This window comes from Lithobates pipiens, unplaced genomic scaffold (genome assembly GCF_037356315.1).
Source record: "Lithobates pipiens isolate NorthernLeopardFrog02 unplaced genomic scaffold, aLitPip1_a1.2 Scaffold_8, whole genome shotgun sequence".
NCBI lineage: Eukaryota > Metazoa > Chordata > Amphibia > Anura > Ranidae > Lithobates > Lithobates pipiens.
Genome location: NW_027507903.1, coordinates 107059418 through 107076130, shown reverse-complemented (window position 1 = coordinate 107076130; position 16713 = coordinate 107059418). Strand labels below are relative to the sequence as shown.

The following is a 16713-nucleotide window of genomic DNA, read 5'->3' as shown; positions in this document are numbered from 1 at the left end:
TCAATAACAATATGGTTTGTGGCTTTCATGTTGCTTTTAGCTCCTTTAAAAAATGGATTTCTGTCATGTTATATACAGGCGGATACCCTTAAGGAACGCTATCAGAAGATTGGAGATACAAAGCGCAACACTCCTGTAGAAGTTCTTTGTGAGAATTTCCCAGGTAAGGACTATTCTTCCGTGTAAAATGTTTTTTTTCGTTTTTATTAGCAGTAACACAATTACCGTACAGACAAATAAATGACATTGTTCAGTATAAAAGCCAGTCACTGACAGGTGGCATTTAATAATGTGAAAAGTTCAAAACTTAGTTTGCCGAAATGGTGTCTAGTTCATTGAAGAATAATAAGAGTACTTATTCAGACTGTATACAACTTGTATTATCCAAAAAAAAAAAAAAAACAATAAAAAAAATTAAAACGAATCCAATTTCAGTTAGCCATGAAGTCTGAACAAGAACCATGGGCTCCATTTAGCATCAAAAACATTGAAAGAATCGTGTAGGGTATAGAAAAAATTTTCAGCTATCATATGGTCTATAACTTGCGTGAATGGAACCCAGGCTGTCTTCCAATGTAATGCAATGACCCATTGTATTGCAATACAAACTGAATGGATCAATCTCATCAGGGGTTTGGGAGTTTCAGGAAGACCTTTGAATAGGAGACGGTGCTGATATGTCAGGGTTATGGGCCCTCCAGCTAAATTGTCTATCATTTTAGTACCTCGTTCCAAGTGGGTTGCAATTTTTCACAGTCCCAAAATAGGTGCAGAAAGGTGCCCTGGTAGACACAGCCCTTAAAGCACCTGGGGGAGGCTTGCGTAAAAGTTTTACATAGGTGCACGGGGGTATAATACCACTGTGTCATTAGTTTAATAGCAGTCTCTCTGATGGCGATTTCGTACATCTGCACAAGTTTTGCCAGCCCTTCACCCAGTCCAGGTCCCCCTCTCCCAGATCAAGTTCGTGCTCCCTTTGGGATCTATATTTCATCCACTGATTCTAGTGTTTTGTAAACTCCCGAGATAAGCCTTTTTGATGGGGGGGGGGGGGAGATGTATGGCATAAGACCTCAAAGAATGTTTTAGAATCGGAAGGGGGGGTGGTGTAGTGCTGTTGAAAGAAGTGGCGGATTTGTAGAAAGCGATAGTATTTCCTGTCCGGCATATATCGAGATTAAATCGGCAAATGTAGCAAATTTTAACCCAACTAAAAAGTCTTCCAACTTGGTCAAGTTTTGCTCAGTCCAGACTTGGAAGGATTCCGGATGATCATAAGCCAGGAGGAATCTGGGGTCGCCAAGATATGAGGCCCCTAGAGGGGTTTGTGATGCAAGGTTATATATATATATATTTTTTTTTTCTTTCTTTATGGATTGCAGGTAATACAGAAGCAAATTGTAAAAGAAACAATAGACACCCAGTCTTCTCATTACATCGAAAAATACATTCAGTACATGTTGGGGAGCATTTGCTAGCTTATCATATTACAGCAGTATCAGACCTAGAGTAGCCAAGGCCCTAACACTTACTGGCTTCTTTGGTTCTCCCGCTTGGTACTCCCTTTTATATTAATGCGGCACTTGGAGTGGTTCCCCCCTGGGCCAACCCCGAGGGGGTTTTCGTTAATGGCTTGGGATCACTCGCAGAATGGGAAGCCCAGTCGGGGCCACTCCCATGGCCAACAGTCTTTAGAAAGAAAACTGGGTCTATAGTTCGATAAGGCCCTTGCAATCGCCAGTTATTTTTATCGGGATTGGGGGGAGTGGAAGAGGGAATGGAAGGGGGGCAGGGGGTGGGGAGGCTAAGGAGCAGAAAGAAAAGGGGGGGGGGTAAATTGGGTCAAAAGGTAGAAAGGGAATAAAGGGGGTGGGGTGGACCAGAACGGTCCTCAGGTGGAAGTAAAGACTGTGGGGACCCCGGTGGTGTGATCAGACCGGGAGCGCCACTCTGTTCTCTTGCCAAGTTTCACAAGTAAGTTCTGTATGCATCTGAATACCTAAACAGGCTCCAAGGCATCCATCGAGCGGTGTGTTCCTCCTCTCTATCATTCAGGGATGATGTAAGCTGTTCCATTCGATAGATGTCACAAACTCTTGCAAACCATTGAGACACCGTCGGGGCGGCCTGCTGCTTCCACATACTAGGTATACATGCCCTGGCTGCGTTCAGGAGGTGTTTTAACAGTGACTTAAGAAATCTCTTACCAGAAAGCGGAGCCAGGTTAAGAAAGATCGCCGCTGGATTATCCCTAAGATCAATAGCTGTGAGGTCAAGTATAATCTTGAGAACTTGCCCCCAGAAATGGAACAATTGCGGGCATTCCCAAAATATATGGAGCAGCGTACCTGCATGAGCGCCGCATCTCCAACACTCTGGGCTATGCCCAGGGAACATGGCTGCTAGGACTGTGGGGAGTCCTGTACCAGCGAGTCAATATCTTATATGTGATTTCCTGGTATTTGCTGCACAAGGAAGACCTGTGTGCAAAAAAGCACTCAAGTCTTTTGGTCCGTCGAGAACCTGACATCAAGGTCCCTCTCCCATTTAAACGCCGGGTCTCCCCGAGATAGAAGATCCGCAAGGTTATATTTTACCTTATATTGATCCCATAGCTTCAGTTCTATTGCGACTATTTGATTCTTAGATGCTAATTCAGGTTTAGATTAGGTTAGAGGCCCACATCAGCCCAGGGAGATACAAAGGAGTGATGGAGTCCTGTTCAAATCTGACCTAGGGGACCCTGGAGTTTATAATACACCATTGGGCCTGTTGTGTATATCTACTGGCTAGGTAGTAAAGCCATATTTAAGGCACTCCTACGCCCCCTCTTGTTGAGGAATGATACAAAAAATCTTTAGCAAATCTCGGGTTTGTTCTGCCAAATCTATTAAAATGAGCCTGGATGTTAAAGGGGTTGTAAAGGTAAATGTTTGTTTTTTCACCTTAATGCATTCTATGCATTAAGGTGAAAAAACATCTCACAGTGCCGGCGCCCTCAGCCCCCCCCCCCCCCCCCCTTATTTTACTTACCTCACCCTTCGAAAGTCCTGCGCTCACCCCCCTTATTTTACTTACCTCACCCTTCGAAAGTCCTGCGCTCACCCCCCCCCCCGCCTGGCCGCTGATTGGCTGGAGTGGATGGATTGAAGGCAGCGCAGCCATTGGCGTGCGCTGCTGTCAATCACATCCAATGACTCGGTGTGCCGGGGGCAGAGCCGTGTGATATAGTGAGCGGCTATAGCCACCGGTTGTATCATGGGAGTGCGCCCGCAGGTGCTTATCACCATGCAAGAGAGCTCGCATGAATGTGAGAAGTACCTGCGGGAAGAAGCAGAGACAGCCGCCGAGGGACCCTAGAAGAGCAGGTTCGGGGCCACTCTGTGCAAAACGAGCTGCACATTGGAGGTAAGTATAACATGTTTGTTATTTTAAGAAAAAAAAAATACTTTACAATCCCTTTTAAGTAGATAGGTTTTAGTGAGCCTAATCAAAAGGGATTGGAATAGGTAAAGTAACCTGGGGAGAATTGTCATTTTTAAAGGCCGTAATCCTGCCTATGAATGGAATATGGAGAGGGGACCAGTTTTTGAGGGTTCGCTTCAGTTTAGCTATCATCTGGGGATAGTTGGCTTGAAAAAGTTTGCAAAAATCTCCAGTTAGATTGATGCCAAGAGATGCCAAGCGAAGGGAAAAGTTTGTCTAAGCTGGCGAAGTTTGTCAGGTGGAAACCCTACTGGATGGGCTGCTGACTTCGAAAGGCTGGAGATTCTTGCAAAGTTTGATAGCGTCTGGAAAAGATTAGGCAAAGGAATTTGGAGGGCTAGTGAGGAACATCAGTACGTCTGCGTACATGCAAAATTTGTAGGTTGAAGGACCTTTGGCATACCCGGATTAAAGGGCAAAGTAGACATCCCTGCCTGGTGCCCCTTCCTAGGTTGAAAAATTCAGAACTGCAGCCTGGGGTCTTAAATCGTGTTTTAGGGTTTTGATAAAGGGCCTGAAAGGCTTGCTAAAATTTCCCCTGCAAACCCATGCGCTGTAGGAAAGTGGATATATAACTCCAGGAGACGCTGTCGAAAGCCTTTTGTGTATATCTAGGCTAAGCATAAAGAGTCTCCTGGAGGATAAGTTAGCATCTTGGGGGGCGGCACAGTAGTGTAGTGGTTAGCACTCTCGCCTAGCAGTAAAGAGGGGTGCTGGTTCGAATCCAAACCATGACACTACCTGCCTGGAATTTGCGTGTTCACCCTATGCCTGTGTGGATTTCCTCCCACACTCCAAAGACATGCAGGTAGGTCCAAAATTGACCCTTGTATATGAATGGGGACCTTTGATTGTGGGCTCCTTGAGGGTAGGGACCAATGTGAGTGTGCAGTGTACAGGGATAGGGACAGTTGTAGACACTCAGGTTGAACTGGATGGACTGATGTCTTTATTCAACCTTACTATGTAACTTGGATAATGTCTGTAGCAAAGACATGTTATCTGTGATAAATCTATGGGTTATGAAACTGGATTGATAAGGGGAAGAGATTTTTCCTGCCAATCTATCGGCTAAGATTCTGCTAAATGTTTTTATCATTATTTATGATGGAAATTGGCCTATAGTTCTGAGAGTGTGTGTGGTTTTTGTTAGCTTTTGGTATCGGGGACATGTTGGCCAATGACATCTCTTCGGGGGAAGCTACCACCCTGCAGCACCCAGTTGAAGAGCTGGACCAGTCTCGGGGATAAGGATGTGGAAAATTTCTTGTAATATATTAGTTGCACAATTAATCGTTAAGAATCGTTATCGCAATCTTGACTAAAGTTTCATAATTTTTCTATGCAAAGAATTCTCTCTGCTCTTCTGAAGCAGTCAAAAGAAAGGAAGAGAAACTGGCAAGAATCCAAAACATTTATCAGTTGAACTCCAGTATAAACATTGTAACAATTAGTCAAGGGAATAGACTTTGTGTGTAAGTGAAAAAAGTTTAACCACTTAAACACTATTTTATGTGACACTGTATTTGTGCAGCGATCTTTCAAATGCAATTTTTTTTTTTTTTTTTTTAAACATTACTTTAATGAATTACAAAAAAAATAACCAGTAACGTTAGCCTTTTTTTTTTGTATAATGTGAAAGATTTTGCGTCGCGAGAATGAGAGAATCGTTATCTTTTTATTCTAAGCAAAAAAATTGTGATTCTCATTTTGGCCAGAATCGTGCAACTCTATAATATATCGAAGAAAATCCATCAGGGTCTGAACTTATCTTCAAAGGTTTTATGACTTTCATGACCTGAAAGTGTGAGGGGGGGGCATTAAGTGTCTCCAGTTGTGAGGGAGAGAGTGTGGGCATGGGGATCGCCTGGAACCAGGTTTCATCGCCTGGTGTTGGTTTCAATTGCACTGGTGCTAGCGAGGCCAAATAGAATTGTTCAATTAATTTAAGAACCTCTTTTGCGTGTGAGGTGGTCAGACAAGATCCAGTGGCCAACTTATAGATGTGAGGGGGACAAGCCAATTGATTCAACTTCCTTGCAAATACTGTCAAGGAGGTATTACCGTGGAGTAAAAATTTGGCTTTGTACCATCTAAAGGGCTTTTTCCACCTTGGTAGATAAGAGAGTCTAATTCTAGGCGTTTCTGGTTAATAGAAAGTCTAGTAGACTCCGATTACAATGAGTCCGTATTTTTACTTCCATGTAAAACTTTTAATAGTGCAACCTATATTGTTTACTAATGTCTCCTAGGTTAGGGTTTTTATAATGTAAAGAGCTTTGCTTCACACACTTTAACTTGCTGAGTTGTTAAATTGGCCCAGTTTTAGCAGAATTCCATGTCTGTTGGCTATGGAATATGTCAGGTAATTCATCCCATTAACCTTGGGCCAAGCTGAAACATGGATTCCAATTTGTCTGAAGTCTGCAGAAACTTTTGGATATTGAAAGATAAGTTGGTTAGCTATTTCAAGCTCGCATTTGCGTTTATATGCGTTTTTAAAGGAACCCAATTTTTTGGATCTGAAAACTCAGAAATATGATCTGAGTATTACATTTTGTGACCCGACTTTGGGGGCCCATTACTTGGGGCCAATTATTGCCAGGAACCCCAAATTCGGTATGCAGACACTGTGTATCTAGCACTACAACATATACAATGTGGGGTTCCTATCACCAAGGGGCCCCCGAGATAGGGGGCACCAAATTCGGGTCACAAAATGTCATGCACTTTTCTGCATCAGAGATACATGGCCTCAAAGTCAACTGTGACCAATGTAATTTGGTCATTAGGGTTGGGTGTTAGGGTAAGTGGTTATCCGTTAGGGTTAGGGTTATTGTTTGATTAAGGGTTGGATTAGGGTTAGGGTTGTTTAGGGTTAGGGTTAGTGTAAGAGATGGGGTTAGCTGTTATGGGTAGGGTTAGGGTTAGTGTTAGGGTTAGGATGAATGGTTAGGATTCTGGATATTTTAATAAGGCATTAAATATTATACTACCACATACAGCAGCAAAGAACTAAAATATATTAATCAGTACATATTTCACGATAAAAATATATTAAATTGGCCAAATAAATTTAAAACGATTATAAAAAATCTAACATAGATTTGCTTTTAAATAAAACAATTTGAAACTAGAAAAAAATGAATAAAAACATATATTAAGATTTATAAAAAAAATTAACTATTTTAATATTGTTTTATATTAGAAATAATGAAAACATGTTAAAAATTGCCACAAGAAAATTTTAGATATTTAAAAAAAATTGGATAATTTGCTATAAATAGACATTATTTTTTTTAAAATAAAGGACAGAGAAAAAAATTCATCTGTACATCTATAGATAAATATATTTTATAAATATATACACATACCTGATCGTTGCCAACAGACGTTCCTCTGGTGACACACTGTTTCTCATATTGGTGTCCACGAATGTCAGGTCGTACTTTTTCTAAGAGCAGATCAAATGTGACAATGGACATCCGGCTAAAATTAAAAAAACTTGTCGGGGTAGGTACGCAGCTGCACATACATGTTTGTGAAATATCCAATGGACATTCGCTGTCCCATCAACCGGTGGGTCCAATATCGACGAGCTGACTCTGGACCTCTCGCGAAATTTGCGACGATGTTGGTGTCTCATCAAGAGCAACATCAGGAGCATTTCCTGACATATATTCAATATGGGATCCATTTCCAAACGCAAACGCAGCAAAACGCGTGTTTCAGCTTTTTTTTGAGCAGAGTTTTCACCTGCGTCTCGTGTGCATGAGGCCTAAGTCTACGTTTATTGACATAAATAGATGTAGGAATACATAACAATAGTACAAAACAAGTAAAAAATTTGTATTAAACCTATATTTGCACATGCACTCATGACATGGACATCAAGGATACATTATATTGAAAATTTGTTTGGTAAAGTGTGTGTGTGTGTGTGTGTGTGTGTGTGTGTGTGTGTGTGTATGTATATGTATATATATATATATATATATATATATATATATATATATATATATATATATATATATATATATATATATATATATATATATATATATATATATATATATATATATATATATATATATATATATAATTTTCATACAGTACATGTCACCTGGCTGGCACATAGCAATATTTATATAAAATATTGATTGTGGATAGTAGGTCTGGATCCTATTAACAGGCATATAACTGCTTCCTAAATGCCTGAAGTGTTTCGTGTATAAATACTCAGAGGCAGATGCTAGAATATCTACAAAGAATAAAATCTAATCTAGCATGGCACTGAACACAACAGGAAAACTTGCTAGTCCTGGGTTCTTGCATAGAATGAAATGCGATGATGTATAATGAATGTGGGACCAAGGCCAGAAGTGTTCTGTCCTGAGAGCTGAGGTAATCTAGAGCCGCATCAGGGCAAGACGCACACACAATGACCACAGATTGCCAATCTTCATAGTGTATTAAAGTGTTAAGTGATAGCTTTCTACTTGTCCAGCACTTTGATGCTCTTTAAAAAAATGTATTTAAATCAAATGTTATTTTTGGTCAAATGTTGTTTTAATAAAATGCCTTTTGGAGTAAAAATCTATTTAAGATACATTAATAATTTTAGTTTATTCAGCATGAAATGGAGCTTAGTTATCTAGCATAAGGCTGTATATTCTGCAATATTTACATTTTTGGTTAACTCATTCAATGAATGAAAGCTGAGATAACATGCAATGCGTTGATGCATTCGCACAATTTCACTGTAACCATGAGATAAAACACAGTTCAGGAATCTTCCTTTTTATCCTTTAGTTTTGCAAATATGTACACTACAAACTGTATGATAGAGTTGGTTCTGGTATCGCTGTTTTACAAACCTTATTATTCTAAATAGGAAACCTTCATTTTGTTTGCAAATATTAAAGATTCTAACTACCAGTAAGAATAAGTCCTTACATTTTAAGAGCACCTGGCATTTCAGATCCATCATGGTAGTGCCTGTTAGCGGGCATCCACTCACCTACTGCCGCATCACCAGCTGTCCCATTAAAGTGAATGGGACTGTCGGTGAGTCAACGGCGGATCAGAGGAGGCGCAGCTGCAGGGTGGAGATGACAGTTGCGCTTTAAAAATTATGATTTAAATTGAGTTGCTTGAAATCAACCTTTTTTACTAGTGATTTAAATCCCGATTTAAAATCGACTTGATTTAAATCAAATCCACCGTCCAAGCTCAGTTTTTTTTTTTTTTATTTAATTTTTTTTTTTTTTTTTATTCAGGCCGCTGCGTTGAAGGAAAAAACAAAAAACATGTACTAGTCTTTTAGACATGGCTACCTAATACAATCCATTAGTTTTATTTCCAATTAGGCAGCCCCTTCAATTGCATATTAATTTGTTGATCTGTAGACGATAATATAGCTGAGTGTGATGCTTATTGTATGTGATATAGAAACTGTATTGAAACATTTTACATTTGCATTTGTTTTTTTCCAGAAGAAATGGCAACTTACCTGAGATATGTAAGGCGTTTGGATTTCTTTGAGAAGCCGGACTATGACTATCTCAGAACGCTGTTCTCTGAACTCTTTGAACGAAAAGGATACACTTTTGACTATGTATATGATTGGGTTGGCAGGCCAATTGTGAGTAGCTTTTTTAAAATTCAAATGTTTAATTTGTAAAAAATGTTTGTGTCCCAGAGCTGAAACAAACTAAAGCCATAGATTTTAAGCAGCTTTGCAAATGTCTGCCCACACAGTCGGCTTCGTGTAATCACAGTAGAAGCCTTTTTTTTTTTTTTTTTTCAGCCTACCCCTGTGGGATCCGTCCATGTTGATTCTGGAACTTCTGCGATAACCAGAGACAGTCATGTCCACCGGGAGAGGCCATCACAAACTCAACCACTCAGAAACCAGGTCAGTTTCTTTCCTGTCAAAGCGCTAGATTAAGTTTGTGTAATGTATACATCCTACTTAGAGCTGGTTCAACGTGCTGCTGCTTTTATTATTTAATTACCAAATTAAAACTGTCTTAGATAATTGTTCCGGAGTAGCAAATATTGAAGCTATATTCTAAAAATGTGCAAAAGTATTCTATTTGTTTTGTTCATTGATATCCTTTAAATTATTTCATAAGTACCAAAGAATCAGTCCAGAGGTAATATTGTACTGGGTTTAGTCCAAAGGCAATACATCCTGCGGGGGTTTTTTTTTTTTTTTTTTTTTTTTTTTACTGAATGTAATGTTTAGGTTTAATTGAAAAAAGCTTGATTAGTTAGCCTACATTCACATAGATTGTGTGCGGATAGATTGCAACGTTCAGAGGCAGCTAAACATCGCCTCTGGACATAGCAACAGTCTGCTATGGCTTCACTGGGCGATGACCTGTGGCCAATACTCAGCAGAAATGCCAACCCTTGGACACACTGCCTGTGCCAGGGTTGCGGTTTGTATGTAATCACTTAGATGAGTGTTAAATGCGACACGGCGGTGCCTGTCATTGAATTGTACAGAGTACATATCTGCAAATAGAGTATCTCACAAAAGTGAGTACACCCCTCCACATTTTTGTCAATATTTTATATCTTTTCATGTGACAGCACTGAATAAATTACACCTTACTACAATGTAAAGTAGCGAATGTACGGCTTGTATAACAGTGTAAATTTGCTGTCCAGTGAAAATCTCAGTGTCAATATTTTGTGTGGCCACCATTATTTTCTAGCACTGCCTTAACCCGCTTGGACATGGAGTTCAGAGCTTCACAGGTTGTCACTGGAGTCCTCTTCACTCCTTCATGATGAAACCATGGAGCTGGTGGATGTTGGAGACCTTGTGCTTCCACCTTCCGTTTTTTGAGGATGCTCAATAGGGTTTAGGTCTGGAGATAAGCTTGGCTAGTCCATCACCTTTACCCTCGGCTTCTTTAGCGAGGCAGTGGTTGTCTTGGAGGTGTGTTTGGGGTCGTTAAGCTGGAATACTGCCCTGCTGCCCAGTCTCTGAAGGGAGGGGATCCTGCTCTGCTTCAGTATGTCACAGTACATATTGGTATTCTTGGTTCCCTCAATGAACTGTAGCACCCCAGTGCCGGCAGCACTCATGCAGCCACATACCATAATGCTCCCACTACCAAGCTTGAGTGGGAGCGTTATGGTCTGGGGCTGCATGACACACTTGTCTTTGTACTCCTCACCTGGTTGTTGCCACACACACGCTTGACACCATCTGAACCAAATAAGTTTATCTTGGTCTCATCAGACCACAGGACATGATTCCAGTAATCCATGTCCTTAGTCTGCTTGTCTTCAGCAAACTGTTTGCGTCATTTCTTGTGCAGTATCTTTAGAAGAGGCTTTCTTCTGGTTGGACAGACATGCAGACCAATTTCATGCAGTGTGTGATATATGGTCTAACCACTGACAGGCTGTCAAACCCCTTCAACCTCTGCAGCAGTGCTGGCAGCACTCGTATGTTTATTTCCCAAAGACAACCTCTGGATATGACGCTAAGCACATGCACTCAACTTCTGTGATCGACCATGGTGAGGCCTGTTCTGAGTGAAACCTGTCCTGTTAAACTGCTGTATGGTCTTGATCACTGTGCTGCAATTCAGTTTCAGGGTCTTTGTTAATATTCTTATAGACTAGGCCATATTTATGTAGAGCAACAATTCTTTTTTTTTTCAGATCCTCAGTTGTTTGCCATGAGGTGCCATGTTGAACTTCCAGTGACCAGTGTGATAGTGAGCGATAACACCAAAATTCACACCTGCTCCTTATTCACACCTGAGACCTTGTAACACTGAATGACGTGACACCGGGGAGGGAAAATGGCTAATTTGGCCCAATTTGGACATTTTCAGGGGTGTACTTACTTTTGTTGCCAGCGGTTTAGACATTAATGGCTGCGTTATTTTGAGAGGACAGCAAATTTACACTGTTATACAAGCTGTACACTCACTACTTTACATTGAAGCAGTGTTATTTCTTCAGTGTTGTCACATGAAAAGATCTAATAAAATATTTACAAAAATGTGAGGGGTATTGCTCACTTTAGTGAGATACTGTAAAATCTCATGTGAATGACTCATTCACAAAGCGGTGTGTGTTTGTTTTTTGTTTTGTTTTTTGTTTGTTTTTTGCTATGTGATTTTGCATTTAAAAATGGTTATATCCTTCCCTGTGGAAGATACTTGTTTAAAAATAGAACCAAAATGCTGCAAGCAGAACACTGCATAGCTGTTGACATTTGCCCTAAACATGATACCATAGTCATTCTCAATTCTGTTGCTGTAAATTTCACACCACGCTTTTATCTTTTTGTCTCACCAGGTTACTTGCTGTAATGATCCAATAAGACACCTGTTTGCTTTTTAGGTTAAACATTTTTTGACAACCTGTACTAAGTTCACTTTTGGGCCTCTGACTGGTGACCCCTTCCAAAATACCAGTTAATTTTATCACTGCTTGAACAAATATGCATAATAGGACTTTGGACTTCAAGCGCACTTCTGCTTAATAAAAAAATAATAATTAAGTCAGCAGCTACAACTACTGCAGCTGCTAACTTTTAATAGTCGGACACTTACCTGTCCCAGGGTCCAGCAGTGCGGGGTAACGAAGCCCCGATCGTCTCCCCATCCTCTCTGCTGCACCGGCATTGTCACTGTGGGCGCCCGGCTGTGGCTTCACAGCCTGGCACATGCACTGCGCAAGCGCGCTATCATCTGGGACTTGTGACATGCCCCAGATGATTGCCGGGAGGGAGGGGGGAGAGGTGAACAAACTTCTGGCGCCGTGATTCCCAAGGAGGTAGTCGGAGCTAGAACCCTCCCAGCCCCCAACTGTCAAATATACTTGCAGAGGTTGTAAAAAACAGTCCTAGTATCCTATAGCCAGTATAGATACTAGTATTAAAATATCGAAAAACTGTAACACAATGACATTCGGGTAAGGAAGGGTTGACGACATCCAGTCAACTTGTTGGTTAGGCATGGGAAAAAATGTAATGAACCATGTGAGATGACGATGGAAGCCCAGTGGAAGGGGGGTAGATGCTGAAGCTGGTTGCGGGAGTAAACCACACTAAGCCTCAGGCAGTGTGGTATGACAACCGCCGCTGGGAGATAGAGCTGGGAGAGCCGAACAAACCCACCGGAGCCGGGCTCGCTGGATGACATCAGAGCCCCACCGTTAACTAGGGGAAACGGGAAGCCCGTCTGTAGTGGTGAACCCCAAGTTTTGAGTTGCATGTTTTGAGGCGCATGTGCTTTTTCAAAGCCCTGATGTAATAGTGTCTACCATCATTTATTGTAGAAAGTTTGGAGTTTAAAGGAGTGGTTAATGCATCCTAAGGTGAAAAACCACCTGTGCTGCAGCTGCCCCCCGGAGCCCCACTTTTTCTTATGTGAGCTTGATCCTTCCAGCTATGAGAACGAGCCCAGCAGCTCCAGCCACTGTCTTGGGTCCTCATTGAATAGATCAATAGCAGGAGCCATTGGCTCCCACTGCTGTCAATCAAATCCAGTGACAAGAAGTGGGGCCAAGTCCTGTCTCTGTCAAATTGAAGCAGCAGCTCTCTGGAGTGCCTCCATGGAATGCGGCGTGGGGTCGCTCAATGAAGAGAAGCCAGGAGTGCTACCAGGTAACCCCAGAAAAGGAGGATCGGGGGGGCGCTCTGTGCAAAATGCTTGCACAGAGCAGGTAAATATAACATGTTAAAGGTTTTTGTATTGTTCTTAAAGAGGAAGTAAACCCTGATGAGTTTACTTCCTCTTTTTTTCCCTGCAAAGGTAAAGCATAATGGACTACTATGCATCGCATAGTAGCCCATTATGTGTCACTTACCTGACACAGGAGCCAGCGAAGTCGCCGCTGTCCCCTGTAGTCCGCCGCATCCATCTTGCTTGTGGCATCTCGCAGCTCCGCCGAATGACAGCAGCGAAGCCGCGATGACGTCACTCCCGCGCATGCGCACGGGAGTGGCGTCTCGCAGCTCCGCCGCTGTCATTCGGCAAAGCCGCGATGACGTCACTCCCGCGCATGCGCACGGGAGTCGACAAATGCGGCAGCTCCATTCTTGGAACTGCCGCGTTTAGTGCGCCTGCGCGCCGCTGTCTACGGCGCATGCGCCGTAGACAGCGGTGCCTGTTTTCGGGCAAATATCTCCTAAACCATATAGGTTTAGGAGATATTTCTTGGACCTACAGGTAAGCCTTAATCTAGGCTTACCTGTAGGTCAAAGTGGTTTGTAAGGGTTTACTTCCCCTTTAAGTGGTTGTTTTATTTATTTTTTTATTTTTTTTGAGGATCATATTAAATCAGGCTTGTGTCCCAAGCACAGCATTAAAAGAAAAAACGTCGTCAGAGTACTGTACTGCGCTATCTTATGGACCTCTTACGAACACTAGTCGGCTGGTGGTTTCTGATTTAGGCATTTTCAGCATGCACATTACAGAAATGTATGTAACGATTCAATTTATCCCGAAAGCTTGCATTTTTCATAACTTAAGTGATTTTTTTTTGATTTTTTTTTTTTTTTTTAAGTGGTAACCTTTGGACTGCATTGGACTGCATCAATAACTTGCATGCAGAAAAGCATCTGGAACGCATCTGGGCTGCGTTTCTATGATGTGAACTGGCCCTTAGTCTAAACAGTAAAAAACGAGATGCCCTAAAAATAAAAGAATGAAGCTTGCTTGTTTGGCCTCTTAATACTTGCCTCTGGTAAGAAGTCGGTCCTCACCTTGCTCTGTTCAAAGGTACAGTCTCCACAAAATCTTCACATGAGACCCTTTCCCGGATATGTAGAATGCCTGGTCCTCTGCTGTGTTTTGTTTCTTGCCAATAGCCCATATACATAACTATTGTCTTGTAGTGAAGTAGGGGAGAACAGACAGCGCCACATTGAACTTCTTCTGTCACATTTTTTGTTGCTGCCTAGGTCCTCGCTGTGGATTTTTAACATACGTTCAATCAGACGCAACAGCAGTGTTAATTTAACACTATTTTAGTCGACTAAAATATGCCCAAAACAATTTAGATATCTAAAATATGACTAAAAGAAAAATGTAATTTTAGTCCAAGAATAAAAGTAATAAAATCAAAATTCAGCATCAAAATTATCACTGGTTATATATCACAGAAGCTAAATCTGTGTCTGTAATGCATGTTCAAACCCTAATACCATAAATAATGTTAGATTTTTTTCTCCAGGAGTATATGAGTCTTGCATTATTTTAAGCATTTCTATAGAATTTCATTACAATTTAAACTCATTCGATTTTAGTCGACTAAAATGTACTGGATGTTTTAGTCGACTAAAACAATTAAAATGACTAAAATATGACTAAAACTAAAATGGCATTTTAGTCAAGACTATGACTAAAAATCTGGAACAAGAATGGAGAGCAAATCCTCCTTGGGAGTTTTTCCATCTATTCGTGTTACAATGACTGCTCTAAAATTTTACATTTTAAACAGTAAAAAAAAGTGTTATTTTTTTGCTATCTGTGTCCTATTGGGGATATTTTTCTTTACAGTACTTCCTGTCCCATAGCCAAAACAGAATGTTGGATGCCAAACCATAAGTGAGGGTATTCCCGGTTCTGAACCAGAATCGCTAGAGCGAGTGTCCCAATCAGAAAAGCAAAAAAAAAAGAAAGGAATGGGACTTTAAGTGAGGCAGGTCACTGAATGGATATCTTAATCAATTTATGAAATTTTGTATTAAGTCACGTTAGTGTGTCAATCTGTAAATATAGCACACAATATACTATGATACTTATAGGAATATATAATTATTATACAGAATATGGTAATCTCCATTCATAAAAATTCAATGAATATAATCGGTTGCTGATGGTGAACCAAACTTTTCTAGACATCAGTTCGATGTAACTCGACGCACGTTTCATAGCTCTTGCCAATCATCAGGAGTAAAATGCTCTGAAATTAAATCAATATCTATAAATGGTATAGTATAATATAAGATGTGTTTTTTTTTTTTTTTTTTTTTTTTTCCCTCCCTTGGATTCAAGGTTTGACGCCCCCTTTGGCCCATATTGTAAGTTACACACCATTATTTTAAGAGATTGTTCCCCATTTAAAGGATAGCCTCTATTTACAGATATTGATTTAACCCCTTCCCGCCGGGCGTACGCAGATGTGCGTATTCGGCTTCCGGGGGGTATATCGAGATGATGCCCGCACCTGCAGGCATCATCCCGGTACCATTTCTTACAGCGGACGATTGACTATCCAGCCATAACAACCGAAGCGGCTAAAAGCCGCTCGACTGTTATGCCGGAGGAGTGGGAGGGGACGTCCCCGCCTACAGCCGCTGTTACCGGTGCTCCCGCTCAATTGGGAGCACCGATTCAAGATCTGATTGCTCCGGCTGCTGGGGAGGAACTGGAATGACGCCGTAATCGGCGGCATTCCAGTCTCCTAATAGTAAACACGGAAGCAACGTCACTTCCTGTTTACTCGGCTGCCAATGGCGCCGGTTTAAAAAAAATATACAGTATTCAGAATAGCAGTTTTTGGCGATCTGAATACATTGAAGTGTAAAGGAGGAATCGGGGGGGGTCTTTTAGACCCCTGATCCCTCCATAAAGAGTACCTGTCACCACCTATTACTGTCACAAGGGATGTTTACATTCCTTGTGACAGCAATAAAAGTGATCAAAAATATCATTTTTTTTTTTAAATAAATAAAAAAAAAAACTTTTTTTTAAAGCGCCCGCTGTGCTTGCGAAGCAAAGATAACGCATACGGCAGTCGCGTCCGCATATGTAAACTGCTCAAATCACACGTGAGGTGTCCCCGCGATCGTCAGAGCGAGAGCAATAATTCTAGCTCTAGGTTCCAAGTAATTTTCTAGCAAAAAATATGGATTTTAACTTGTAAACACCAAATGCCAAAAATAGGCTTAGTCATGAAAGGGTTAATTTCAGAGCATTTTACTCCCGATTGGCATGAGCCATGAAATGTGCGTTGAGTTACATCGAACTGATGTCTAGACAAGTTTGGCTCACCATTATCTATTATATTCAGTGTATTTTTATGAATGGATGAGTTTTTATGTAACTGTAATGCTGATTATGTTTTACCTTCTGTATAATTATATATTCCTATAAGTGTATTGTGTCCTATATTTACAGATTGACAGTCTCTCTAATTTGACTTGTTATTAATCATTTTATAAATTCATTAAGATATCCATTC

General features: G+C 41.0%; 1 protein-coding gene across 12 annotated transcripts in view; it reads left to right on the top strand.

The window, feature by feature from the left end:
• Positions 1-16713, top strand: part of CSNK1G1 (casein kinase 1 gamma 1) — a 126609-nt gene that overhangs the window by 86233 nt on the left and 23663 nt on the right. For 8 of the 12 annotated variants that reach the window (XM_077472194.1, XM_077472187.1, XM_077472191.1 and 5 more), the window contains 3 exons: positions 79-163; positions 8982-9130; positions 9296-9403. In XM_077472194.1, coding sequence (XP_077328320.1) covers positions 79-163; positions 8982-9130; positions 9296-9403 — 342 coding nt within the window. The remainder of the gene's footprint in view (positions 1-78; positions 164-8981; positions 9131-9295; positions 9404-16713) is intronic. The other 4 variants (XM_077472192.1, XM_077472195.1, XM_077472186.1 and 1 more) reach the window with 1 other exon arrangement.